Source organism: Staurois parvus, unplaced genomic scaffold (assembly GCF_062004578.1).
Source record: "Staurois parvus isolate SC_StPar_1 unplaced genomic scaffold, SC_StPar_1.0 ptg000195l, whole genome shotgun sequence".
Lineage (NCBI taxonomy): Eukaryota > Metazoa > Chordata > Amphibia > Anura > Ranidae > Staurois > Staurois parvus.
Window position 1 is genome coordinate 6,457,796 of NW_028317991.1, and position 27,159 is coordinate 6,484,954.

A 27,159-nucleotide genomic window follows, 5' to 3' on the forward strand; every position below is an offset into this window, starting at 1 on the left:
GAATCTCTGTGGGCTGCAGAACACATTGGTGATTTCTACTCGGGGCTTTTTTTCAGCTTGAACTTGGTGGAACTCAGTTCATCTACCTCTGGCTCAGGCCCTTTGCTCCCTGCTCACCACAATCACTTGTAAACACACAAGTCTGGCTTCTGTGTTTACAAAAGACAGCTCGTCTCCCAACGGCTCCCACAGATCTGAACTCCTGAGCGGTGTCCTCTGAGTGCAGCACGGGCACAAGGGAGATGCAGGTGCCTGGGGTGCAGTATGGATGCTAACACCCTCACTGGATGATCTCCCAGTAAGTGAGTGGCAGGACCACAGAGTGCGTGGGGAGGTACTACAGTCGGCTGGATGCTTTAGCTTAATACAGCAACAAAAGTAAGTAAAGGGTGTATATATGAACCCTGAAGATTTATTAATCTAAGTGTTTTTTGACCTGAAGCACAAGCCGGCAGTATCGTTTTGTTTTTTTTCCCCACTGAGCCAGTGGACTGAATCAAAAACAAAAAGATTCCTCCATACACACAAGAGGGTAGGATGGAGGAATCCACTTGGCCAGGACATTGTACTCGGGAAAGCAGGACTCTCCTCTGTCAGAATGAACAGATCAGTGATTGCAGCCACTGATCAACAAAAGATTTTCAGCTTGTCCGATCTTATGTTGAACAGTGATGGCCACACACAGATGAAATCCTGCTTAACTCACCAGATTTTGATCCATCTTGGGCCAGCTTTAGTATAGTCATTTACCTCTGATAACCATCTGTGAGCACAGGTTTGGGGTATAGCACTGCTTTCTTGGAGTGCTTTTTGGCTCTGTTCACACCTGTGCATTTTATGAGTTTCAAGTGTGGTATGTTAAAAAAAAAAAAAAAAAAACACAACAAAACAAAAAAAAACCTGCTTGGTGCATCTTTGATGTGCTTTCATGAAAGCACATGCTACAAATAGTTCAATGTTAATGCACCTAAAACACACTGCACAGATATGAACCGATCCTTACACAGAGGAGGTTGTGAAGATGAACATACAAACATACCAGACACACAAAAGCTACAAAGACACACAAAAGGCAGAAGATAAAATAATACAAAGACACAGTGGTGAAGACTTACTAAAATTGCAGCACTCAAAATCTGGTGCAGCTGTGCATGGCAGCCAATCAGCTTCTAACTTCAGCTTGTTCAATTAAGCTGTGACAATAAAACCTGGAAGCTGATTGGTTTCTGTGCAGAGCTGCACCAGATTTTGCACTCCTCAGTTTTAGTAAATCTTCCCCCATTGTAATACGCATTTTGAAGAAAGTTTGTTTTTTATTATTGGATTTCACAGAAGAAAACGTTTTTTTTGGTCACACAACATATTTTGGGGATTTCACTTGCGCACAACTGCCTTTTATCAATGGAATGGTCATAGATATGATAGTTTAGAATGCAGGGAGACTTTAGTACGCTTACATTTTTCTTAGCTGCATGCACGTGTCAACAATGAACATGGCTCAAGAGCTGGACAGAAGAAATGCAAATCCCTTGCAGAAAAATAGTTCCCACATATGTATTTAGCAGTTTGTCTGGAATTCAGCTTTAAAGTGGAATTGAACTTAAAAAGCGCTGTGTAAATTGTCAGCTCTATACTAATGCCTGTAATCATTAAAAAGTGAAGATATGCCATGTTATATACCTAATAGAGAACATCTAGAATGGTTAATTTTGCTTAGGTAGTACCCTGAACCATCTATCGCAGGGGTGTCCAAACTATGGTCCTCCATGGAGGATTCCCAGCAACGTTCTGATGTCATTTCCTGCCCGGTGGCCATCTTGGATGTGCCTCCAGCTGGCTACTGTACCCACGCTGATGTGAGAGATCAGCAGTGCCTGCCCTGGATCCCGGTTCTTATCTGCGCCGCGACTCCCGGTTACTGCGCCTGCCATCCTCGCTTCCTCCTGTGGGACCCGCCTAGAGCGCCAGCCACGCAACACCTTGACATTACAGCCATCCATTTGTGAGGTGCAGCACAGATGACATCCTCCTCCTTATATATTGATGCCTGATATCTACCCACGTCTTGTGAGTTTTTATAATCTTGTGTGCAATAAACTTTTATATTCATACTGCACTTAGTCTGGCGCACTTCTCTTTCTTCTCCATTTACCACAGAGTCCGGTTTACTCTAGAAAGTGCAAGCCTCACGACGGTGTCTACATTGCAGCGTTGTATATATATGTATACACATATATATACACCATCTATCTCAATCCAGTACTGTTTGCATCACAAGGCCTTTTTTCCCCTCCTTTCCCTACCCCCCTCCCCTCCCCCCTTCCCTTTCCTCACCACTAAAGCTGCATCATCTACTTGTTGCCCCTTTATTACTGGCATGTACGATTATATATCTTAATTTCTGTTTACTGGATTATTTTGTTTAAGGTTTGCTGAGTGAACGTTATGTCCACTACAAATTCTCTTGCGCCAATTGCATTTTTATTTTTGAGGAACTGCAAGTCCCATGAGGCCTTGCAAGACTCTGACATCCACAGGCAAGACACCCAGAGGCAGAGGCATGATGGGACTTGTAGTACTTCAACAGCTGGAGGGCCATAGTTTGGACAGCCCTGATCTATCGTATCTAGAATTCCTACTAATAGCAGGGCATTCCTGATATGTAAGGGGTATCTCGCCTGTGCCTACAACTTCATAGCTTGTATATCTGCAGTGCGAAGTCTAAGGCACTGCTGCCTCTGACTGCTAATCTCAGGAGATTTGGGGTGGAATATGGATGTCACTGTGCTGCTCACTGATCTCTTTGTTGGAGGCTCTCACATGAAGAAGTAAAGTACCGCCTTTAAAAAAGATGTCTGTCTCTACATTAAGTTAACAATGGGGAAACTTCAACTGTAGGGAGACCACGGGCAATGCTGGTCACTAGTCTTTTGCCCTCTGCCTGCCTTTTTTTGGGAAAGCTTCCAGAGTTCAGTTCTTTAAGCCATTTTCTTAGTATCCTTCACACATATGTAAGTCCATACCTCCATATCATTCTGCCACTTGTTCTTGTTTCCCAAGTTTACCACTTTCCATGGCTGCTTAGCCTGGGGCGCGGCTGGCTGAGGCATTGCAGGTCCTGCTTTAAGTACAGCTGGGATCTATAGAAGATAAAACAGGTATAGAAGCAGATGACACCAGCAAATTAAATAGCAGTTATACATCAGTGACCACACAATGCTGAGTTAAAGCAGCAGAAGAAATCTGTATAAGACCAGACAATCTACTCACTGGTGATGGTGACGTTGGGTTTTTTGCTTGGATGTCCAGTATGTATTCCGTAACCCGGCTTATGATATCTTCATGTGTAAGCCCAGAAAGAGTCCCATTATTTCGAACTCTAAAGTCCTTGATGAAGGCGGTGAGTTCAGCACTGCATGGAGAAACAAGCAAAATCAGTATCGGGGGTGGTCTTACTTTTACTGTGAGTACGTGAGTGACCTGCAACTAGTGGCTCAGGAGTCCCATTTAGATCTCAGTTTCCATCGGTTTGGCTTACTGACATACTCTTAGCAGGTGCTCGGTTCTTATTTGAACTTTTGCAATTTATTTCCTGAGTGCCAAATGTGATCCCTTTCAAGGACAAAAAATATTATTTACAACCAAAGTTCTAGAACTTTGGAATTCAGTAGGTGTGGCCCTTATTAGGGCTCATGTACACGGGGCGTTTGGAAAACTCTTCTGACCGCTGGAAATGAACTGCTAGAAAATGTAGGTTAACCCCTTCCCGCCGGCGCCTCCCGGCCCTTTAAGAGTTTCAGACGCTGGGAGGCGGGGTTTAGGGATCATGTGACTGGCGTGACGCGTCGTCACGGCGGTCACATGATCGGGAAAGGTCCCGATCGAAAGAGTGGACTGGGACCTTTCCGTGAGTACCGCACGTGTGCAGGGAGTGCGCAGGGCGCACGCTCTCAGCACGTTTTTTGTTACATGAACGCAAATGTGCGGCTGCTCGGCATCTAGGCCCAGATGGCGGGAGGCTGCACATTTGTGTGCGGCCGGCGTGAAGGGGCTAAAACACGTCAGTTTAGCCGTGTTTGGATACCGCGTTCGCATTTAGAAGCGTTTTTAAAAGATAACCTCAGGAGACCTTCCCAAATCCCCAGAATGCACTGAAAATAGTAAATAATTAACTCGGCTATATACAATTTATAGCACTGTGCTGGAGCAGTGGAACACAAATTTCCCATCCCACACCCAGAACAATACTGAGTCGGGCTGAGCACTGCTCTGCCACTCATTTTTTTGCATTTGCATTTTGCAGTTTTTTTTTTTAACACAAAGCGTCCTCCCATTGGCTGAAGCGGAGATTGTAAAGTCAACCATCCACCTCTCCACCAATCAAAGGAAGCTTTGTGTTTATTCAGAAAATACAAAGCTTCCTATGAATGGCTAAGCACTGCTCAGCTCAACTCAATTTTGTTCTGGGTGTGGGATGGGAAATTTGTGTTCCACTGCCGCAGTACAGTGCTATAAATTGTATATAGCCGAGACTACATGCAGTTTATACAGCGTGCCCAGCGGGCGTACCTGTGAGCATTGGAGAAAGTGTGCTTGAGCCAGCTTGGTTAAAGCGACAATAAAGCTGGAGATCAGAATATGCAAAGCCAACATTTCCTATTCCTGATATGTCTGCTGTACCATGTACGTGTATGAAAAAGTATCCTGTTCTCTTTGTTTTGATTCCTTTGTGTGAAATCCCTGGTGCCCATGTCAGTCCCTCTGCTTTCCTATTAAAAACTGACCACACTAGGCATGAGAACACAGCCTGGCCAGTTCTTTAGGTGTGCTGGGAACTGCTCTCTTCAAAATTATCAGACTTGTCCTGATGCCCCTCTGTACAGTTATTCACTGGGTAGATCACTGTGATGCTACTTCTGCTCCCCCACCTCTTTTGCAGCCAAGAGAGGAAATGTGATTACTTATAAAAAAACGGAAAAAAATAATTTTTGTTTTTTATATTTATACACACATTTTGCCTTTCATTTCTATTCTAAACTGAATGGGTTGTTTTACAAGGTAAGGGTTCACAATCATTGTAAATATGCATTACTTTAACAGCTTCCCGACCGCCTTATAGCAGAAATACTGCTACAGGGCGGCACGGGTGCGCAAAATCACGTACATATAAGCGATTTGCATTTCCACGTAGGGGGCAAACGCGAGCCCTACCCACGCTGCCAATCACTGGGTCCTGGCCAGTGATTACTCGCCGGCGATTGCCGAGTATCTCTGACAGGGAGGAGAACTGTTTGTAAACAAAACAGTTCTCCTCCCTGGCAGCTCGTGCACACTGCTTTGGATGGCTGTGCACAGCACAGCCATCCAAAACAGTGTGCTTACAGTGAAGCACACGGACACATACACAAGCAAAACAGCATAACAGGGGAGAGAACTGAATGTAAACACATATACAGTTCTCTCCCGTCAGCTCCTGCACACTGCTATGCAAAGCAGTGTGCAGGAGCTGTGTGCTTACAGTGGAAAGCACTAACACAGCCCCCATAGTAAAACACACACAGCACAGTTAACCCTTTGATCACTCCTCATGTTAACCCCTTCCTGCCCAGTGCAATTAGTACAGTGTCAGTGCTTTTTATTAGCACTGATCACGGTATTAGTGTCATTGGGATATCAGTGACACCAAGTCAGCTCCCCCCAGTGTCAGAATGCGCGCCGCAGTCCTGCTATAAGTCGCTGATCGCCGCCATTACAAGTAAAAAAAAAAAAAAAACCCAGCATCTATACCGCCATTTGTAAACACTAACTTTCACATAAACCAATTAATTTACACGTATTGGGATTTTTTGTTAGCAAAGACATGGACCAGAATACATTTTAGCCTAAATTTATGACGAAATTTGATTTGTAAATTTTTTTTTCACTGGACATGTTTAATAGTAAAAAGTCAAAAAAAAATTTTTCTCAAAATTGTCTGTCTTTTGTTTTATAGCGCAAAAAATAAAAACTGTACAGGTGATCAAATACCACCGAAAGAAAGTTCAATTCATGGGCAAAAAAAGGATGTCAATTTAATTTGGGTGCAGAGTTGCATGACCGCGCAATTGTCAGTTAAAGTAACGCAGTGCTATAAAGCAAAAAATGGCCTGGTCAGGAAGGGGGGAAATCCTCAGGAGGTCAAGTGGTTAATAAATGTAGTTATTCTGCCCTCTGGTGGACAATGCGGGTACCTAACATTGTCCAGCAAGATGGACTTTGTGTGCTCTTGTACTCACTGCTTATAGTGAGGGAAGATATCATGAAGCTCGTGGATAATCTTATCAAACAATGTTGGTTTTGCAGGAGATGGTAGTGTTGGTTCAGACTGCCCATGTGATTTTTTGTCTTGGCCAGCTGTACTCTTATTGGATGAAGGAGCAGGTGGCTGGTTTTTAGGTTTACTATTAGATGCAGGACGCGTGGAAGTCTTCTTTGCTTCTTTAGCTTGGACCTTTTTACTAGCTGCGGTCTTCTTCCCTGGAGATTTGGCAGGCATAGAGTTAGCAGGTTTAGCACACACAGGGTCTGGAGAGGGACTGCTTGAGACTTGAGTTTGGTTTGGTGGAGACTGAATCTGTGGCTCCTGAAAAACAAACATCACTTTTAAAATAGGAACCCTAATCTAATAAAACAAGATATCAAGCTGTACAAGCAAGTTTTTGAAGGCTTAGATCACAGCTGCATTGTGCAACAACCTTAAAAGAGGACTAGTTTATTTTTGCCATTCTGTGTCCCATTGGAGACATTTCCCTTCACTTCCTGTCCCTCAGCCAAAACAGGAAGTGAGAGAAAATCCCTGCAAATTAGGGGAATTTCTTGTGGACCCCAGGTACCCGTTGGAAGATTTCCCCTCTATTACTTTCCTGGGGACAACCCAAAATGTAAGAGTTTTTTTACTTTCACTTTCAATGACAGTAAACAGGACAAATGGAGAGGGTGAATCTCCCTAACTGGGGCACAGGCTGCAATAAAAACCTAATAGGTGTTCTAGTTTATCTCTACTTTATCCAAAACTAAAAAAAAACAAAAAACAAAACAGTTTTGCCTTTAGTTATACTTTAAGTAGCAGGAAGATCAGACTACACTGCATAACGACTGCATAATGAGGAACACACCCTTTTAGTGAATATGCTTCCAAGAATGTAGGCAGCGTTGGGCTCACCCAATATAATCCTCAGCATGCAGAGAAACATTTACCTCTAAAATTATGAGTTAAAGAATTTGTAAAAGAAAAAAAAAAACCAAAAAAACCCCCCAAAAAACTAAAAATAATTACATACACCGATCAGCCAGAACATTATGACCACCCAATGTAACCTGTCGAGGCATGGACTCCACAAGACCTCTGAAGATATGTTGTGGCATATGCAGTCTTACAAATTGTGCGGTGGGGCCTCCATAGGTCGGATATGTTTTTCCAGCCCATCTCACACATGCTCAATCAGATTGAACTCTGGAGGCCAAATCATTCTTGAATTCATCAGACCAGTCCACCTTCTTCCATTGCTCCGTGGTCCAGTTCTGTTACTCACGTGCCCTATGTAAGAGTTTTTGGCTGTGGACACGGGTCTGCCTGGGCACCCTGACTGATCTGCAGTTACGCAGCTCCATATGCAACAAACTGCGATGCTATGTGTGTTCTTATGTCTATCAGGACCAGCATTGACTTTCTCAGGAATTTGGGCTATGGTAGCTCTTCTACTGGATTGGACCACGCAGGCCAGCCATTGCTCCCAATGTGCATTAATGAGCCTTGGCCGTCCATTACCCAGTCTTCAGTTCGCTGGTTTTCCTTCCTTGGACCACTCTTTGTAGGTCCTGACCACTGCAGACTGGGTATGAACTCCCACAAAAGCTCTGACTCAGTTGTCTTGCCCTTACAATTTAGCTCTTGTCAAAGTCACTCAAATCTTTGTGCTTGCCCATTTTTCTGCTTTCAACAACTTAAGGGACAACATGTTCACTTGCTGCCTAATTTCAGGTGTCATTGTCATAAGATAATCAATGTTATTCATCTGTCAATGGTCATAATGTTATGGCTGATCAGTGTATATACTGTGTGTATATATTAAAAAGAATGTTGCTTTACAAACTTTAATACAAATAATTACACGACCATAAACCATGGAGAATAAAAACAAAAATGCACTTCTATAATATGCATCATGCACTCACATGGGCGCTGGATGGGCTCTGGTGACTGGCCACAGACATCTCAGAGATATTGTTTAGTTTCAAACAACTTTTCGCAGAGGTGATTTTCTCATCAAACTGAGCCTGGAAACACATTTACATTACTGTACACTTGTCTACCGGGCACTTTTACCCCCTTCCTGCCCAGACCAATTTTCAGATTTCACTGCTCGCATACTTTGAATGACAATTCACCAATGATGCAGTCATGCAATGCTGTACCCAAACTAAACTTTTATCTTTTTTTGAGACAAATAGAGCTTTCTTTTGGTGGTATTTAATCACCACTGGGGTTTTTATTTTTTGCTAAACAACAAAATAACCAAAAATTTTGAAAAAAAAAAAGTTTTTCTTAGTTTCTGTTATAAAGTATTGTAAATAAGTAATTTTTCTCCTTCACGGTTAGGCTGCACTGATGAGATGGCACTGATGGGCAGCAATGATGGGCACTGTTAGGCGGCATTGATGGGCAGCACTGATTCAACTGATGGGCATTGATTTCCAGCACAGATGGGCACTACTGGTCACACTGATGGGGCTACACCGATGATCAGGGCACTGATAATCAGTGTCTTGATGATCACTCTAGTTGTCCCCCTGCAAAATGCTGCTTACCAGCTTGCCTCTCCTCACGCACTGTCAGTGTGAGGAAAGGACTGCCAATAACCGGCATTTCCTATTTACACTGTGATCAGCTGTAATTGGACACAGCGATCACAGATTGCGCACGGGGTGTGTGTTTCTGGGAGGACGTCCATGGATGACCTCCCAAAACTAGCCAACTGCGCTGTAGCCATCTTTTGGCTATAATGTGGTTGGGAACTGGTTAAGCTCTCTATGTTAACTTCAAGCAGAATTAAACTCATTGGTTTCCCATTTTAAAAAAAGAGTTAGAAATATTTGATGTTATTTAACCCTTAATTACTTGAGTTGGTCCCGATGGCTCGGGCTGACAGCCAGGGTCCAGTGCTAAGCCCAAGACTTCAAATGGTCAGTTCCTAGGATTCTGATGCTTCTATAGACTACTCCATTGGAGCCTTCTGACTCCTCTAATCATCATCTGCACCCCTCACAGCTACGTTTCTTGCTCAATTTAGCGACAAATCTCCAGAGGTGACCAGAATGTAAGGAATAAAACACAGTCTGTAAATCTTGAGGCTACCCCTCTAACGGTGTTGCCTACAAGTGCCATAAAGAAATACTGTATACAATCCTGACTGTACTGAAACCAAAACGGTTTGAGAACACTTTACAGTAACCATATTCAAAATAAAGAAACGTATAATTCTTTCTAAAGACAAAATGCCCCCCCAACACTCTGGCAAGAGTAGAAAAGAGTTAAAACCCATGCCAGGTTCATCACTGATATCGTGTTTATCCTAATTTGGGAGATTCATCTGATTTGTCCCGGTGACCCATTGTCACTGGGATAGCAATAACAAGAATACAAAATTTTACAGGTGTCATTGACAACTGATATGGAATTTCCTCCCATTTTGGTGGAAGGCTCCTGTCTCCAGGACAGAAAGTGAAGCGAAATCTCCCTAATGGGCCACAAAAAGCAAAAAAAAAAGCTAAACCTTATTATTTACTTAAACACATTATACTCATCTGCTCTGTGCAATGGTTTTTGCACAGAACAACCCTGATCCTGCTCTTCTGGGGTCCCCCACAAGCACTCCTGGCTCTTTCTTGTAAAACAGATTCCTATGAGGGTACTTGTGCAAGCTTGAACCTGAGCTGCCTTGCCGACAGACATCAGTGCCCCATGCTCCCATGTCACAGGATTGTATTGCAAGCTGCAGGAGCCAATGGCTCACACGGCTATCAATCTGCCAGTGAGGAGAGAGAGAAAGCGGAAAGAGCTGCTGCTCTCATGCACAGTGCTGGATCGAAATCGGGCTCAGGTAGTTATAAGGGGGGGATGGATGGAGTCTGAATACGGCAGGTATTTTTTTTACCTTAACGCAGAGAATGCATGATGGTAAAAAAGAAAACAAAAAAAAAAACAAAAAAAAAACTTTAGAACCACTTAAAAAAAAAAAAAAAAAAAAGTTTTGCCTTTACAGGTGCAGTAACTAACATGTACAGAAGAGGAAGTGTTCACTTCAAAAGTATTTTAAAACATAAAACTAGAGAATTACAGGTTCTCTTTTAGGAAAAACAGGACATTCAGACCACAATGGTTGCAATGTTTCCAGAATAGTTCCAAAACACCACTATTTGATAAATCTTGCCCATCTTACCTCTAAGGTTTCCATCTCCTTCTTCAGCTTTAATTTAAAAGACTCCATTTCCCGTAATTGCAGCATTATGTGAGGTGCTGGATTACTGTGAACCAGAAATACATATCAATGAGATAAGACAAAGTTTGGTAAAGCAGAGCGGTGTAATCAAAAGGAAGGGTTCTCTTCAGCAGAGCGGCTCTCGGCAGTGTGGGCTGTGGGAGAGATATTTACTCTCTCTGGCCAATTTTACTTATGTTACAGGATTAATTTCATAGATTCCAAAAGCTTTTACTGGCTCACTATAAAAAGACAGAGCCCATGGTTGTGGAACACCCCAGTATAGGAGCCCTGTCACCTTTGTGAAGTGTGAGCAACGACCAGCTGACCATTAAAGTGCATCTAAACTCAAAAACTAAATTTGAATATATTGCAGCTTACCAGTCTTTAGATTTGGTGGCAGCATTCATTTTCTTTAGATCTTTACCTTTATTTTCACCTGTTGATCCTGTCTGTAACAATTTCTCTCTTAGGGTGACAATGCTCACTTGCTGTACAGTATGTACGGAGCAGGCTCCTCTATTGATTTCTATTACAAGCACGTCCTGCTCTCCATTACATAGAGTATTCTGTAGTCAAACTAGCTGGGAAAGCTGCCAACAGATATCTGTTTAGTGCACAGAAAGATCCAAGACATCGAAAATCTGGCAGGATCAACGTGTTTTTGAAAGAAAAGGATTCGTAGGATGAAAAAAAAAAAGAAAATGAAACCATCACATTTAAAGCAGAATTCCAGAAAAAATAACTGCAGGCACCACAGGTGTGAATACCCTATGCCCACTACAAGTAGGCCATATATGGATACTCATATAAAGTCCATAATAGATTGTATGTAAAATAATCCAGCAATCAAGCACAAGAGCAGTTCTTTTTACGAGCAGAAACAGGCTCTATATAAACACAAAATAGCAAAGAAAAAGAAAGAGCCTCTAAGTGCAGACTTTTTATTTCCTTAATAGGGATTCCATTTCCTAAATAGGGATTACAAAATCAAAGAAATGACAGGCTCATCGTGGCATAGCCTGATGAAAGCACGCGTGCCCAGTTCTGATTTTGAACATGCTCTGAAACGCGTCACAACACTTGACTCCAGTGACATCACACCAATCAGCGCCATCTTGAGACGTATCTGGCCGGCTTCCTTATACCACCAACGGTGTGGCAGTGGACCCTGGCAGCCCCAGAACGGCTTCTCCTACATTGAGTCTGAGTCCCCATTACACAATGAGCCTATCATTTCTTTGATTTTGTGTGTGGCCATTTGGCACTTTTTATCCCCATTAAAAAAAAATCAAAGTCTGCACTTGCGATTTTTTTCTCTTTGCTATTTCGTGTTAAAACATCTAACACATATGCTGACTAACCTGTGTAAGAAAGGTGTATATACTTCCCTTTCTTCAGCCCACTCCGGTTCAGTCACATTGTCCAGTTCCCCTATGGCTGCAGGGGAGAGGAGGGACCACAAACAATGGATAGGATACTGGAAACCTACCCAGAAGCGGACTGACAACTCATGGAGTCCCCGGGCAATAGGGGATCATGGGGCCCCTGTGTCCTTGCCCACACTCAAAAAAGCCTATAAAAAAGGTACCAGGGGCATTTCATGGGGCCCCCTACTGACCCCGGGCCCTCAGGCAGTGCTCAAATGGTCAGTCCGCCCCTGAACCTACCCTAACCTAATGTCACCATTGCAGGTTTTACTAGCCATTGTCGAGAGCTCTATCCTCTCCACTGCAGTTGCTGTTGGCTGACACAGGAGAGATCACGTGACCAGACTTGGAGAGGGCTGAAAACAGGGAAATGTACACATCTTTCTTATACTGGCTAGTTAGCAGAGGTATTAGGAGAAGAGAGGGGACAGTTTTAAGGCTAGTTAGGTGAAAGCTGAAATTCCACTCTAAAGCCAAAGCTCCACCCAAAAGGGGAAGCGTCGCTTGTTTGTCTCCTAACCCCCCATCCACTGCCACATTTTGGTACTTTTGTTTTGGGGGGGGGGGGAGCAGGTACCTTATTTTGACAGTCTTTAAGGACTGGTAAGCTGCAATGTGTGACATTTTTGTTCTAGAGAGTTTAGATCACCTTTAACCACAAAAATATTAGGCCTCATTTAAACGGCAAAAAAAAGTGCAAGATGCAACAAGAATCCAGTAGATTCTTGCAGCTGGATGTATAGATAAATGTGGGCAGTTGCGTCTCCTCCGCCTGAAATAAGCAATGACAGACTAGCAGCGGCCATAGCGGTTTGCCAGCATTCAGATACAAAGGGTGAAGCACGACTAAATAGATAGCCGCGTGGTTCATTCAGGTGCCGAGGGACAGCTGTGGCTGCTGTCAGCCCATCATTGCACCGTACAGGCAGAGCCGCCACAACTGTCTGCATACACCTGTACATCCAGCTACAAGAGTCCGTTGGATTGTTGCTGCACCTTTTTTGCCGTGTGCATGAGGCCTTAGTCTTATAAAGACATTCTTGAGCTAGTCCATATTCCTTCCATCTACAAAATAGAAACAAAATATCCAAAAATAAGGCCGATACCTCATGACTACAGGATTAAACATGCTGATGTTCCGATCTACAGTGGCAACTTTGATCCTCATCTTTAACAATTCACACTGCTTCTTGTTCTCCAGCACAATCACCTACAGAGCAGAGAAAACACAATTAACCATCAACAATGGAAATAACAGGTCAAGGAGGAATGTAGTTCATAGCAACCAATCAGATGCAAGCTATTGTTTTAGAGAACTAAATCTTCATCACTATCTAGCTCATATTCTGCTGACAAGTTGCTTTTGGAAAATGTATACCTGGCTCTCCTTTATACTTGTATGAAATATAACGGATATCATGTTAAATCACTTCTATTTCTATCTATTCACCGAAGGACACAGCAGAACATCATGGTGGATGAGTTGGATATCACCACCTGCAGGAGGAGGACACTAGGCACAACTGAAGTAAAAGTACCCCCAGGGGGCAGCCCTCTGGTAGTGGCCACCCTCCCATCGGTAAACACAGTTGTCAGTTTTTTGCCCAGCACTCAGAAGTGAGGAACTCATTTTCTCTCCTTTTCTTTTACTTCCACTTGATGGATTTTTTTTTAATTGATTTAGAGAATTTTGTTTTCAACTGCGTTGCTGGGTGACAGGCTGAATATTATAGATTCACGCAGTCCCCCCCCCCCAGCATAGCCATGGAGTGCAATCAATGCCCCACTATAGGGGGATCAGCTGTGACTACACCGCCTTGCAGAGGGCCTGGATGGGCCCAAGTTCTCTATGGACAGGCACAACTGTAGAACCTGGTCCTTCCAGCATGGCACCATGTGTTTGCAAGACATCACCCAGATCAGCATAAGATCAGAGATCCCCCAAACTGCAACTAAACACATGAAATACACAGATGAGCTGTACATTTGTCCATCCAGTCCAGAGATTTACACAGCCCTGCCAGACAGCACAACCTTGTCAAGCAAGTACAGGAGACCTGATATTTCTCGGCTGAAGTTAAATACTTAAGGGTTTTGTCCCTCCCCTCAGCTAGTGACTGGTCAGTAAAAGGAGAAGCAACAGTCTGATGAGCTAATCTTTCTATTCCTCTGCTCTCTTCTTCTAACACATTCCTTATTAGCCGATGAGCACAGCAGTACAATGGACTGGCTCCTTGTGCTGCTTTTCCCTCTCCAAATCTGAGCTCTGCTATAAAGTGAATCACAGGATGAAGCCAAGTCACATTCAGGTACTTACACTGCATGCATTCAAAAATAAATACATGTAATTATGTACTACTAAATACAGAGCTACAATTATGTTCATCTTATATCTATCTGCCTTTAGGAAGTTCTCTCCTGTGTTGAAACGTAGTACTCTTAATTCCCTGCGTGCATCTCCACAATAAAAGCTTTGAAGCTGCAGGAGCTATCCTGGGCCTTCCATCATTTCCTGTATGAACTTTAATCATCAATCCTCTTACCTGCTGATCCTTACTGTCATTTTCCACCCTTCACAGCTAACAGCTTTCTCTGCTATCAATTTTTCTGTTTCCCAGCACTGAAAGAATAAAAGAACGCATCCCTTGCATCCCTTTAGATGTGCATGCCCAACAACTGATGAGCAGATTGAACAGCTTAAAGTTTACGTAAACAGTAACAAATTTCTTTTATTGCCTCCCTGGTCTTTTTAACAAAATATTAGCTGTTCATCCACCTGGTAATCTTGTGAGCTGATAACTTCCTTTACTAAATGAAATTCCTTAATTTTGTGCAGCAGATCTGTGAAACACTAAGTGCTGGCGAGCTTTCCAGATAGATTTGGGCTTGGTTGCAGTTTGTTAATTTTTGTATAGCTTCATGTACTATCTGCTTCTAGACTGTTATCAGTTAGCATTGGTCCCTGCTGTCTCTGTGGAAAACATAACACTTCCCCTGTTCTGGAGAAGAGAGGGAGGTATTATGTAGTCTTAACACACTCTCCAGTGTTATATAGACAAAGGATATTATTATATGTTTACATTACATTTAAGTATTAAATGATTCCTGTAGACAGATTGTGTTATGGGTCCTCCTAAACTAAGAATTGGTTTTCTAGAAAGGAAGGCATAAAATCAGTGACCAGCTAGTTCTCACCTCAGCAGCAATGGCCCTCTGTCTGGTCTCATCCCATTCCTCCTCACACTTCTTTATATGCTTCTCCTGTGCTGCTTTTTCTTTATCAAATTTACTGTAACTAAATACACAGACATATATTCAGCTATAGAGGAAAGTTAGTGGCTAATGCACACAGAATTAATATACTCTTGGGAGATAAAAAAAAAACCAAAAAAAAAACACCCTTAGGATATTAGAAAGTAGCAATTGTTGGAGAATTAGATCAAAGGTTACACTTCAAATGGAACTACAGATTGTAAAATAACCTTTTCCCTTGCCACACATATTTGGCAATTCAAACTTAGTATGTGACGGTAAAAAGGGAAAACTACAGTCAAAATTATTCAGCAAATCAAGATAAATAGGCAGCTGAAGTTATTTCCAAATCCAGAAAGGTCTTGTAGATGTCATGTCTAGCCCCACCCAAATCGGCCTCCCAAACTGTCAACTGTTCAAGAAGGCTACTCATCACATTAACCACTTCAATACCAGGCACTTTCACCGTTGTCAATTTGAAAGACAATTGCGTGGTCATGCAACTCTGTACCCAAATAAAACTTCTATTTTTTTCACAATAATAGAGCTTTCCTTTGGTGGTATTTAATCACCAGACATGGAAAAAAAAAATCCCCATAAAAACTAACTTTAATTAAACTTTGCAAACAAGTAATTTTTCTCCTTCACTGATGTGTGCTGATAAGGCAGCACTGATAAGAAGGCACTGATTGGCACTTATGGGGCTTGACTGATGATCAGTGCCCTAATTATCTGTGTGTGTCCCCTGCTACACTTGCCGGTGTAAACACACTTGCCGGTTGTCACAGCGTGAGGAGGCTCTCTTCTCCTCACGCATTGACAATCAGCAAGTGTGTTTACACCGTGATCAGCTGTGATTGAATACAGCTGATGACATGGTAAAAGGGCCATTGTGATTGGTCCTTCACTTCGATCTGTGATCAGCTGTGTCCAAAGGACACAACGATCACAGAGCGAGCTGCATGCGTGGCCCAGGGGGCGTGGTTTTGGAAGGATGTCCATGGACGCCCTCCTGGAACAACAGAGCAGCACTGTGGCCATCTTTTGGCTATAGCGCAGTAATGAAGTGGTTAAAGGGCCAACAGGGAGGCTTCAGACGCTGGTATTGACTGGGGCTGTGCCATTCATGGCTCAAATGGAAAAGTCCAAATATATGCACATTGTCAGCTGCCCAAACATACCTGGACCTGCTGATCTTTTTAATGCATGTTTTGCACCAACATTAACCTCTGCGTCATGTATTTTTTTTCATTATATGCTTAGTTAACTGGTTCAGGTATGGGATAGGTTTAACGTGCGATAATCCGCAATTTGTAGTAAGGCTAGACTAATCCCAGGAATCCCTTCTGGGCATTGCGGGGTGGGGGGCAAAGGGCTATCATGAGGCAGCACCACTCTGATTGGGGCAAAGGGATACTATTTTTAAGTATCTGTTAGAAAGTTACATTAAAGTGGTTGTAAACCCTTACATATATACCCAGTGAAGTGACTGACCTCAGGTGATACACAGAGATAAAACAAATCCTTATAAATTTGTACTTGTTTATCTGCAAGATTCTCTTCTTTATATCCACTCAAAGTACTGAACTTATAAAGCTTGTCTGAGAGTTCAGAAAAAGGGGGTGGAGAGCTGAAATTACACACTGCAGAGCTCACTGAGAACTCACAGCTGATTCGAAGGAAAAAAAATCCCTTCACACAGCTCACAGGAACAGAGCTGAGGCTGTCAATCAGCTGTAGGTCCCTCCCCTGCCGCCATTTTCTCTTGGTGTCAGGAGAACTTGTCAAAAGTGATTTAGGCTGATAACAAAGGAACAAGGTAGCAGACAGAAATAACACTTAGTGCTTTTAATTGAAACAAGTACATACTATAGACAGACAGATATGCTTTGTTCATATTTCATGTTTCAGGTTTACAACCACTCTACAGCACTCCTTTTACTTTAACTAGTTTGGGTAAAGCTGGCCCAAACAAACTATTTTCTACTCTAACAGGTGCGCCCGCTGTATGTGATACAAACTATAAGTAGCCTCAGCTATATAGAGTATACATCACTGTGTTCTAGCTGTGGGACACAAACTTTCCATCCTACACTGGAGCATGAGTCAGGCTGAGCCCTGCTCAGCCATACATAGGCAACTGTAAATGAAAACAAACCTTCCTCTGATTGGCTGTGGTACAGAGGAGAGCGTATGATGTAACAATCTTTGCTACAGCCAATCAAAGGAAATTTTGCATACATTCAGAGAATACGAAGCTGCCTATAAATGGTTGAGCAGCGCTCAACCCAACTGAATTTTGTTCCGGGTGTGGGATGGGAAGTTCATGTCTCACAGCAAAAAAAACCCGTGCTGCATACTGTATGTAGTAGTGTTCATTTCGTCAGCAAAAATATTTTCGTCATAGTTTTTGTCAGCTGCACATTTTCAGTGACAAAGACTACATTAAAATAAAATTCAGTTTCCATTCAGAGGACTAAAATACAACTAAAACAATGGCCGCTACTCTACGTCCGGTGCCCATGTGCGTCTCATGGGAACCGGAAGTGGAGTAGTGGCCATTTTGGAAAGTAGCAAGAAGTATACCAAACAATTTGGACGATCTCTAGACGGTAGAGAGGTTTGAAATACCTGATTTTAAGGCTTTTTAAAGGCTGTGATAATGTGAGCATATTAAATAAAGTTATCTATATGGTGTTTTTGGCGATATTACACTCCTTCCTTGGCATCTTGGTGGAGCATGGTGTGAGGAGGTACATGGAATATTTATGCTGATGGAACCAGGTGTCATCGGGGGAGTGTGGTAGTCTTGAGGATCTTTCCAGGAGGGCTGTCTTACTATTGTGGTGTATCTGGATGGCAATGAGGCAAGATTGATATTGAGTATAGGTAAGGGTATTCACTCCTTACTCAAATTAGAAGTGCACACTGTTTTTGCTGTTTTTTTGGCACTTATGAGTGACTCACGAACACGTTTTAGGCTACGTTCACACTAGCGTGTGCAGGCGGCAGAGAGGCGTTTGGGAAGCGTTTTTACCGTTTCCCAAACGCCTCTGCCAATTCTGCACATTACAGCACATGGTGTGTTCGAACGGGAGCGTTTGCGTCGCGTTGTGGCAAAACGGGCGCCTCTGGTCGAGTCAGGAGGCTTTGAAGCCTCCTATTCTCGTCTATGGTGCCGCTCCGCAAACGCCCGGCCGGCGTTTGCGGTGCGGTTGCGACACGGTTGCGGGGCGTCTGCGGAGCGGTAACACCACTCAAACTGCATTATATGCGTTTGTGGGGCGTTATTAACGCTTAGCAAACGCCTAGCAACCGCCGCTAAACCGCGCATGCGGCGTTTGCGGAGCGTTAAAAAACGCTCCGCAAACGCCGGACCAACGCTTGCCAAACGCTATAGGGGCGTTTGGCAAGCGTTGGTAAAACAGCCAAGTGTGAAAGAGCCCTTACACTTATTTTTCACTTAAAAGGGGTCACGAGTGTGTGACACAGCTGAGTGAATTCACACATGGTTTATAAGAATATTGTATAAAAGGATAATGCACTATGTATAATATCTTTCTTTTTTGAGGTGACAGGTCGTGGGAGCCGTTGGGAGGCTCTGACATTTTGAACACTTTTGTGAAATCACCTTTATTAAAATTGAGGGACATCTGTGTGGTTTATAATTTTTGGACTTTAATTTTTTGGACTATTTATTTTGGATTCTGATTTTTTCATAAAATTTTATTTTCATATAGTGGGGGCATTTATTTATTTTTGGCATATATTTATCATTAAAGCTGTAGATCAGCTTAAAATTACTGTGATGATAGACAATGAAGAAATCCATCAGTTCCTGTGTATGAACTGTCAGGTTGTGCAGCATTATAATCACCTCAGATGATTAGATAAGTGGATAGATTTTCTTTTCATTATCATCATACAGGGAGTTTTGTAAGGAGGTACAAACATAACAAATAGCATAACCAAATACACTTACTGTGTCTTGACAAAATTCTTTATATAAAATTCATACTGCTTTTTCTTTTCTTCAATGCTTCTAGAACACCTTCAAAGAGAGAAATACAAGAAAAATCATGTTGTATACAAAACTTTATCAAACTCATGAAGGCAGACAGACCCATGCACAAAAACTGATGAGAGAAAATGGCAAACTGCAGTGTTTAACATAACAGAGCAACATTTCAGTTGGATTGGACTGGTGTTGCAGAGGTCTGTGTCCAAAATTAGACAAACTCAAACAACTTGATATGCATTTGTAGTATTATCAATGGAACATGTTACAATCTGACACTTCAAGGCCTCAAGTTCAAACTGCTGTGACCCCACAGTTGTGCGATTTCTGGTGCAACTAGCATACGACATTAGAGTCTAAAGAATTCATAGTAGCATCAAAGCAGTGCAGGAACCTCTGGAAAAGTGGTTGCGACTTGAGTCACACAGTAATGGCTGCCACTGAAAAGTGTATTTTCACTTGTCATAAGAATTCATCTGTGAATTTTTCGCCACCTAGACACATAAATAAACCAGACCAAAACTGAAGAATTATGAATATTTTTGGCAGCTCTAAAAAAAATTACTGGCAGCTGCCAGTGTGTGTATGGGAAATCACATAAGTGACTGTATACGGGAAGTGACAGGTACTCTTTATGGAGACATCAGGACTGTAATGCAATCCTAAGGCCTCTAGCCCATACAGATCAGGTACATGAGAGTCTTAGATCTACTGCCATAGATTCGAACAGTTCTGAATCTGGAATTGGTCAGGAATGAGCCCTTCTGGGTTCATTAAATCTATGTCCTTGTGCTCTCCATCCTGAAACCCCCTGCAGAGGTCCTGGCTCACACAGGAGCTGGGAAAGCCCAGGTACCATATAGAGGGATCAGGAGGTGAAGCTGTGCAGAAGCCAAGTGGCCATCAGAAACACCTAGGCAGATTTCCCAATAAAATCCCCTCATGAGAACACTGGAACGAATGGACTAAAATATGTGACATTACATGCCACACTGATAAATAGCATGATTATGTACAGAAAAGTAAAAGCCAAGTTCTCACCTGTCACTGGCATCTGTAGTCATCTTAATATTATTTTTAAGAGACTTAATTTTCTCCTGGTTTTCCTTCTTCTCTTGATGCCATTTCTTGGCCTTATTTTCATAATCCTGCTGAATCAAATTCAGGTCCAATTTTGCAACCTGCAGGAGGAAAACAAGTGTTGGGAATGAAGACTGGTAAGATACCGGTAAGAGGGTGATTACAGAACTTCCTATGTATAGCAGTCCACTGCAAGCTGCTTAGAAGATGAAGTCCCCCAGGCATCTTCTCATAGCTCTCAATGATATGCAACTAAAGGGATAAGCTGTCTCCTGTCCTCAGATGAAGTGTTTTGACACGAAACACACTGGGCATAGCCTGTGATGTATAAACAGTAGCATATGAGCGCTGGGTAGTATAGAGAAAGGAAGCAGCCAGCACAGAAGAGGAAAAACCTCAAATCCTCCAAAGTATGCAAATAAAACAGTAAAATGCGGCGCTAAAGTGTGCAAATGATAAAAAAAAAATAATGATCAACTGAAGTTAAGTCTTAGGTATAGTTTATAAGGTGCAGTGTGACCATAGTGGTTCAATGAGTAACTGTTAAACTTTCGTGACTTCCGTGGCTGTGAAGAATGGGCATACAATGCACTAACCAGATAGCACAAGTTCTTGTGCGTTGGAGTATATAAGACCTACTCCAAGGTGCTCTGGGGACAGGAACTCTGCATGCGGATGAAGTCGTCAGGTGGGAAGTCGTCAGGTGGGGTGGCGTCACCAGATGTCATCCAACCAGTTCAGGTTGCCTCTCTCCAGCAGTGTGTAAACACATCAGATTAACTACATCCTGCAGTATGGATTTCAGCCATAGGGGGGATCATACATTCAACTGTGAATCCACTTGTAAATGCACCTTTAGGGGAAGGGGGCTGTTTTTCTGTATTCTTCTCTTGTCTACATCCATTCAAAGTCCAGAATTTAAAAAGCTTGTTTGAGCCAGACAAAAGAATCAACTGTGGTTGCTGGAAAAAGGGAAGGTCGACATAGTCCAAAATTCCATATACTTCTACCAGACTTTAAAAGGGGTAGTGTGATTGCGGCTGGTGATTTAAACTTCTGTATGGATCCAGAGATAGATGCTTCCTCGTGCGCCAGGAGAGAGGGAGATAGGAGTCTTTACTGACGAATGAAGCTGAAGAACAGTGTAAGGATTAACAGCACAGAACACAGACGAGAAGAGGCTTTAGGGGACCAGTCACATGGAGAAAAAGAAACCTCCTGTTGCACTCTTTTTATGACTGTGGCCTGTGTCCACTGCAAGCTGCTTAGAAGTTGAAGTCCCCCAGGCATCTTCTCATAGCTCTCAATGATATGCAACTAAAGGGATAAGCTGTCTCCTGTCCTCAGATGAAGTGTTTTGACATGAAACACACTGGGCATAGCCTGTGATGTCATTGCGCACACAGCTGTTGAGCCGCGATGCTGTATTATTACGCCTGATACACTTGCCTTTTTTGATACAAGTGGTTTCCTGGTGGTGACACACTGGAGCCTGTGATTTGATACGGAGAGCCATCAAGGAGAGCCAGATTGTTGCTGTGTAGACTGTGGAATATTCATTTCCTGCTGCATCTCTTATAATTTGGAGGTTAACATCCTTTGGTAAGCGTTCTGAACAGGTGGAGGTGGCGACACATAAGATGACACGCTATATCACCTAGGATTTTCACAGCACTGGTCAGCCTTGTAACTTGTGGACTTTATATAGTTAACCTCCTCGGCGGTCTGATTATTTCTGATTTTTTGTGCTGAAAGCGGTACCATTTTTTTGCATGGAAATATGTAGTTTATTGTAGGCTGTCATTTTTAGGAATAACTCACTGAAATCTGTCCGAACAAGAGTCTAGTAAACATCCCGGGTAGGATAAAATTTGAAACACGAAATCATAAATTATAATGTAATAAATAATCATAAAAAAATAATATAATAATAAATTTAATTCAATAATATAATCAAACACTGAAATTTGAAATACAGAGGCAAATTCGCACATCGCTGAGCAAAGTCGCAAAATCATTTTCAGTGTCTGATGAGGAATTTCCCCCACGAATCATTATCACTCAATTCTGCAAGTGCTTCTGATTTACTATCGCTGTTCTCTAGCCGGTCTAAAACCGCTTTTGACGTAAAGGGACGCTTTTTGGACGCCATGGACTTTTCTAAGTTTCCAGGCAGAAAGAACAGTAAAAATGCAGGCAGGGCGCAGGACAAAGCACTCGGGACAAAATGTATGTGAAATGGTTTGATACAGTAATGGAATACTATGTGATTTTAGCGTACTTCGTGAATGTCACTTTTAAAATTTTTGAATATCCCGCCAGTTCCATCTCCCGTACGTCCCGACGCTCGCAGGGAATGAAACCCGGAAGACGGATGTCGGCATCGGCCAGAAGAGATGGCCAGGGACACTGCAGGGGGATGTCGCGGGAGCGCAGGACAAGGTAAGTGCAAGAAGGAATCCCTGAGCAACTATGCAGTGTATTCCCGAGTGTAGCTCGGGGTTACCGCTTTTGGTAATGAAACTATACCCCGAGCTACACTCGGGAATACCTCCAGGGGGGTTTAATGTGATTTGAATTTGCAAAATTATGTATGAATTTAAGAAACTTTTTTTTTCATGTATTTACTGCACTTTTCAGTGTTTTAAGCACAAAATAATTTGGTAGTAATTTATTTACATTGTGCAAAGCACGTTTTTGCATTAGCAAACTTAAAGTGACAGTGCGGTAATTTACTGGGTTAAAGGACAGGTTGACCTTTTGAACATGTTATGCGTTACACTCGTATTTAGGGTGTAACATATAACATGTTCCAGCACACAACTCACCCCCCTCCTCCCTTCACGATAGCGGGTGGAGGTTCCTCTTCACCTATTGGGAGGGGAGGCACATCTAACATTGGTGTGTTGGTGCGGGGATCTGACTGTACAGCTGTATCTTTCATTAACAGAGATCTGTGAATGAATAAACTACAAGTCCCTTCTGCCAGACAGACTATTATTATACAGGATTTATATAGCGCCAACAGTTTGCTCAGCGCTTTACATTATAGTGGGAAACAATACAGTAACAATACAGTTCAAAACAAGAGGGATTTGAGGGCCCTGCTCCTTGGAGCTTACAATCTAGGAGGGAGGGGTTAGTGGTACAATAGGTAATAACTGTGGGGGATGGAGTGGTTGGAAGAGTAGAGGATTCCAGTATTAGCAGAGGGCGGGATAGGCTTCCCTGAAGAGATAGGTTTTCAGTGATCGCCTAAAAGTCAGCAGAGTAGGCGATAGTCTGATAGATTGGGGTAAGGAGTTCCAGAGGATGGGGGAAGCCCTGGAGAAGTCCTGGAGGCGAGAATGTGAGGAGTAGACAAGGGAGCTAGAGAGCAGGAGGTCTTGCGAGGAGCGGAGAGTATGGTTTGGGTGATATTTAGAGACAAGATTGGTGATGTAATTGGGGGCAGAGTTATGAACGGCTTTATATATCGGTGTTAGTGTTTTGAATTTTATTCGTTGGGCAACTGGAAGCCAGTGGAGGGATTGGCAGAGAGGGGTGGCAGATACAGAACGGTTGGTAAGGTGGATGAGTCTGGCAGCAGCATTCATGGTAGACTGAAGTGGGGATAGCCTGCGATGAGGTAGGCCAATGAGGGAGATACAATAGTCGAGGCATGATATGACAAGGGAGTGAATAAGTTGCTTAGTGGTTTCCAGGGTTAGGAACGGTCGTATCTTGGATACGTTGCAGAGGTGAAGTCTACATGATTTTGCCAGTGATTGGATTTGGGGCTGGAAGGACAGATGGGAGTCTAGAAATTACACCTAGTACCCTGGCATGAGGGGAGGGACTGATGATTGTGTTATCGATCTTGATGGTGAAGTCAGTGGAGGTGGCACAGGATGGGGGGAATACTAAGAGCTCAGAACTTCTCGAACTACAAATGTGCTGATCAGTGTACTCGTAAGTCCACTGAATCTTCATCCAGCTTTCTATCTGAAAGCCCATACAGAGGTATGAGCAGAAAGCTGGAGTGAGTGTGCGCAGTAGCCAGACATCACACCCGTGATACACTAATCACAAGTGCAATACTTAGCAGTCACCTTTGCAAACAAAAAAAATAAATGCACATTTTTTTTACCTGCAAAAATACATGCATTTATTTTTTACTTAAAAAGATGAACATAGCCTTTATGTTTGAAGTCAACAGTTGTTATAAGAGAATAAAAAGCAGATTTCCAAGGGTCATTACAAGAAACACCACTCCAAGTCGGTCTCCACCTATGCTACTTCCATGCACACTCAGGTACTGGCCCTGCCCGTTGCAGTCTTCATGGCAAAGAAACAAGGCTGGTGGCCGCACATCCGATAAAAACCACCTTTATTACATTTACTCAGATACAATCCACATACAGTAGGGAAACAGAAGCCCAGCTGGTCCTCTTTTTCCCTACTGCATAAGGATTGTATCTGGATAAATTTAACAAAGGTGGTTTTTATCGGATGTACAGCCACCAGCCTCGTTTCTTTGCCATCATTAAAGCAAAGCTTTGCACGGTTTATTCCAAGGGAGTCTACATTTTATTTTCACTGAATTTATTTTGTATACTTATTACAAGAAAACCATTAAAGTGTTAATAAACCCACAACAGTAAAATCAGTCTGTATAATCAGTAAAGCATGCTTATTATACTCACTGTGAAACCTGAGGGGTTAATCCTTTACACTGTGTAAAAACGCTGTTTGATCCTGTCTTTTCTGATCGTCCCCTTCTACTGTCCCTAATCCGTCTACTGATAGAACAGAGCCTTGGGAACAAGCTGCACATGCTCAGTTTGGTGCCCAGTGTCCCCCTCATATCTCCTGATAAGACATTGTGTGGAGACTATCTGCTCATGCTCAGTTTAGCATGTATTGCTGGAGAGATTTTGTTTTTTTTCTGGGGAGAGTGCATGTGATCAGCAGAGGGCCAATCAACACTGTCCAGACAGAGGTCAGGGGTCCTGCATCCTGCTAGAGCAGAAAGAAAACTCCTCCTACAAGCTTTAACATGCTCTGCAAGATAGTGATAGAAGTCACAAGACTGCTTGAACTGCTGATGAGAAACCTGTATTTAGCAGTTTATTTTTTATGAATGTATGGTCCTGGGTTTAGTAACACTTTAATACATAATTTTTCCAAAACTTTTTCTCGGTTTGAATTTTTTTTAAGATCTCATCATGTGAAACTCTTTTCATCATCCTCCATCTATAATCCTTTAAAACCTAAATCCTGCCAACATGTATTTGTTAGTTTTGGACAAAGTTGGGGCTCATTCACTCAGACGCAGAGCTCCATACAGCATGAAGAACTGTATGATTATCTCTAGGCACTAACATGGACTTGCATGCTAGTCCCCATTTGCCTGCTATTAAAAGTACACATGCTATTAAAATGTATGTTTTTGAGTGTGATCCCAGCAAAAAAAAAACAAAAAAAAAAAACTACCTTGCTACACTCTACAGATTGCTTTATCTCCTCTTCTAGGACAGCTATCTCCTCCTGGCAGCGGCTCTTCAAGCTCTCATATTTCTCAGTTGCTTCTTTCAGTTGCTCTATTAGTGCTGTCTGCTCCTTTTCCATACGCAAAATATCCCCCTGAAATAAAAGCACAAAATCATAGATATTAATCTGGAACAGTAGTAAATGCCAATGGCTAGTTTTCGGTCAGTGTCACAGAAGAAGGTAACGTCTGGATGGTACAAGTTCACATTAGAAACACCATCTATTGTAAATGGGTTACTGTGAAGCAAGAAAATTAATTCTGCAGGTACGCCAAACCAGAGTCAACGTCAAAGCAGGGGGGCTTCCTGTACTAGTGGACCTTTCTCTTCCAATGACAGCACATACTTCATTTTCAGATAGCTACAATTTTACCTTTGCTTTGGATTAATGATTAAACATCTGTTTGTTTTTACAGCACCAAGGATAACAGTGCTGAAGACCTTCCTCTAACACCCAAAGGGCATTCTGGCCAGTCTGAAGATGTCAGAAGGGCCTTTTCTCCTGAAATGACCTATGCTCACTTATTGACATGAGCATGCCACTCAGGACATAAGCACTGAAAATCAGTTCAATGATGCTGGCTATTGAAGAGGAGCGCCATCTGCTGGAGAATTGGACCTTCTGCAAGAGAAAGTAGCAGAATAAAGCTAAAAAGTTTAAAATTTTATTACTGCTGGGGTACTCTTACATTTTTTAATAATGGTGTTCTCCTTTAAGTTCCCAAAAAAAGTAAAAAAATGAAATTGTCTCTAATGATTAGAGTCTCTAATCCTTCGGGCTCGTTCACATAATGGTGCAGAGATATCAGTTTTTCTGCAAGAGGACAATAAAATCAATTGTTCTCAAAGTGCCCTGTTCGCAGCACAACACTAGTATCACGTACAGATTTTTTTCTGTGCAGGAATCTGCAGCATGTATAAAACTCATTGAAGTACGCATGAAAACGGATATCTCTGCAAGTGAAAACTGAGCATCAGTTTCCCTTAGTTTTTCTGCACATATGGTGTGAATGAGGCCTTCAAGTGGAACCCCAGGCAAACAGTTGTTTTATTTGCCAAAGGATTTGTAAGTTTGGCTAGCCATTCTCAGGAATCATGCATCACTTCTACTCATCAACCTCACCCGCGATTTATGTATTACAGGCATTTATTCAGTGTAGTGCTGACAATTTACACAGTGCTTTACATACTGGACATTCACACTAGTTTTGACTAGTCACCACTGCATACACATACTGGGCCAATTTAGACAGGAGCCAATAAATCTACCAGCATGTCTTAAGTGTGGGCGGAAACCAAACTACTTGGAGACAAACCCATGGAAACACAAG

The 27,159-nt window shown here is 42.5% G+C and overlaps 1 protein-coding gene and 1 long non-coding RNA gene across 4 annotated transcripts in view; one reads left to right on the top strand and one right to left on the bottom strand.

Annotated features, from left to right (window-relative positions):
- TTC3 (tetratricopeptide repeat domain 3) overlaps positions 1-27,159 on the bottom strand; it is a 192,774-nt gene that overhangs the window by 11,527 nt on the left and 154,088 nt on the right. For 2 of the 3 annotated variants that reach the window (XM_089677913.1, XM_089677911.1), the window contains 10 exons: positions 25,773-25,922; positions 20,259-20,398; positions 19,182-19,250; positions 15,143-15,242; positions 13,054-13,157; positions 10,479-10,563; positions 8,215-8,316; positions 6,276-6,622; positions 3,271-3,412; positions 3,024-3,140 (listed from right to left, as the gene is read on the bottom strand). In XM_089677913.1, the coding sequence (XP_089534039.1) occupies positions 3,024-3,140; positions 3,271-3,412; positions 6,276-6,622; positions 8,215-8,316; positions 10,479-10,563; positions 13,054-13,157; positions 15,143-15,242; positions 19,182-19,250; positions 20,259-20,398; positions 25,773-25,922 (1,356 nt within the window). The remainder of the gene's footprint in view (positions 1-3,023; positions 3,141-3,270; positions 3,413-6,275; positions 6,623-8,214; positions 8,317-10,478; positions 10,564-13,053; positions 13,158-15,142; positions 15,243-19,181; positions 19,251-20,258; positions 20,399-25,772; positions 25,923-27,159) is intronic. The other variant, XM_089677912.1, reaches the window with a different exon arrangement.
- On the top strand, positions 190-26,496 carry LOC149461675 (uncharacterized). The gene is made up of 2 exons (XR_016312794.1): positions 190-378; positions 26,245-26,496. It is a non-coding gene; the product is annotated as an uncharacterized LOC149461675 (long non-coding RNA).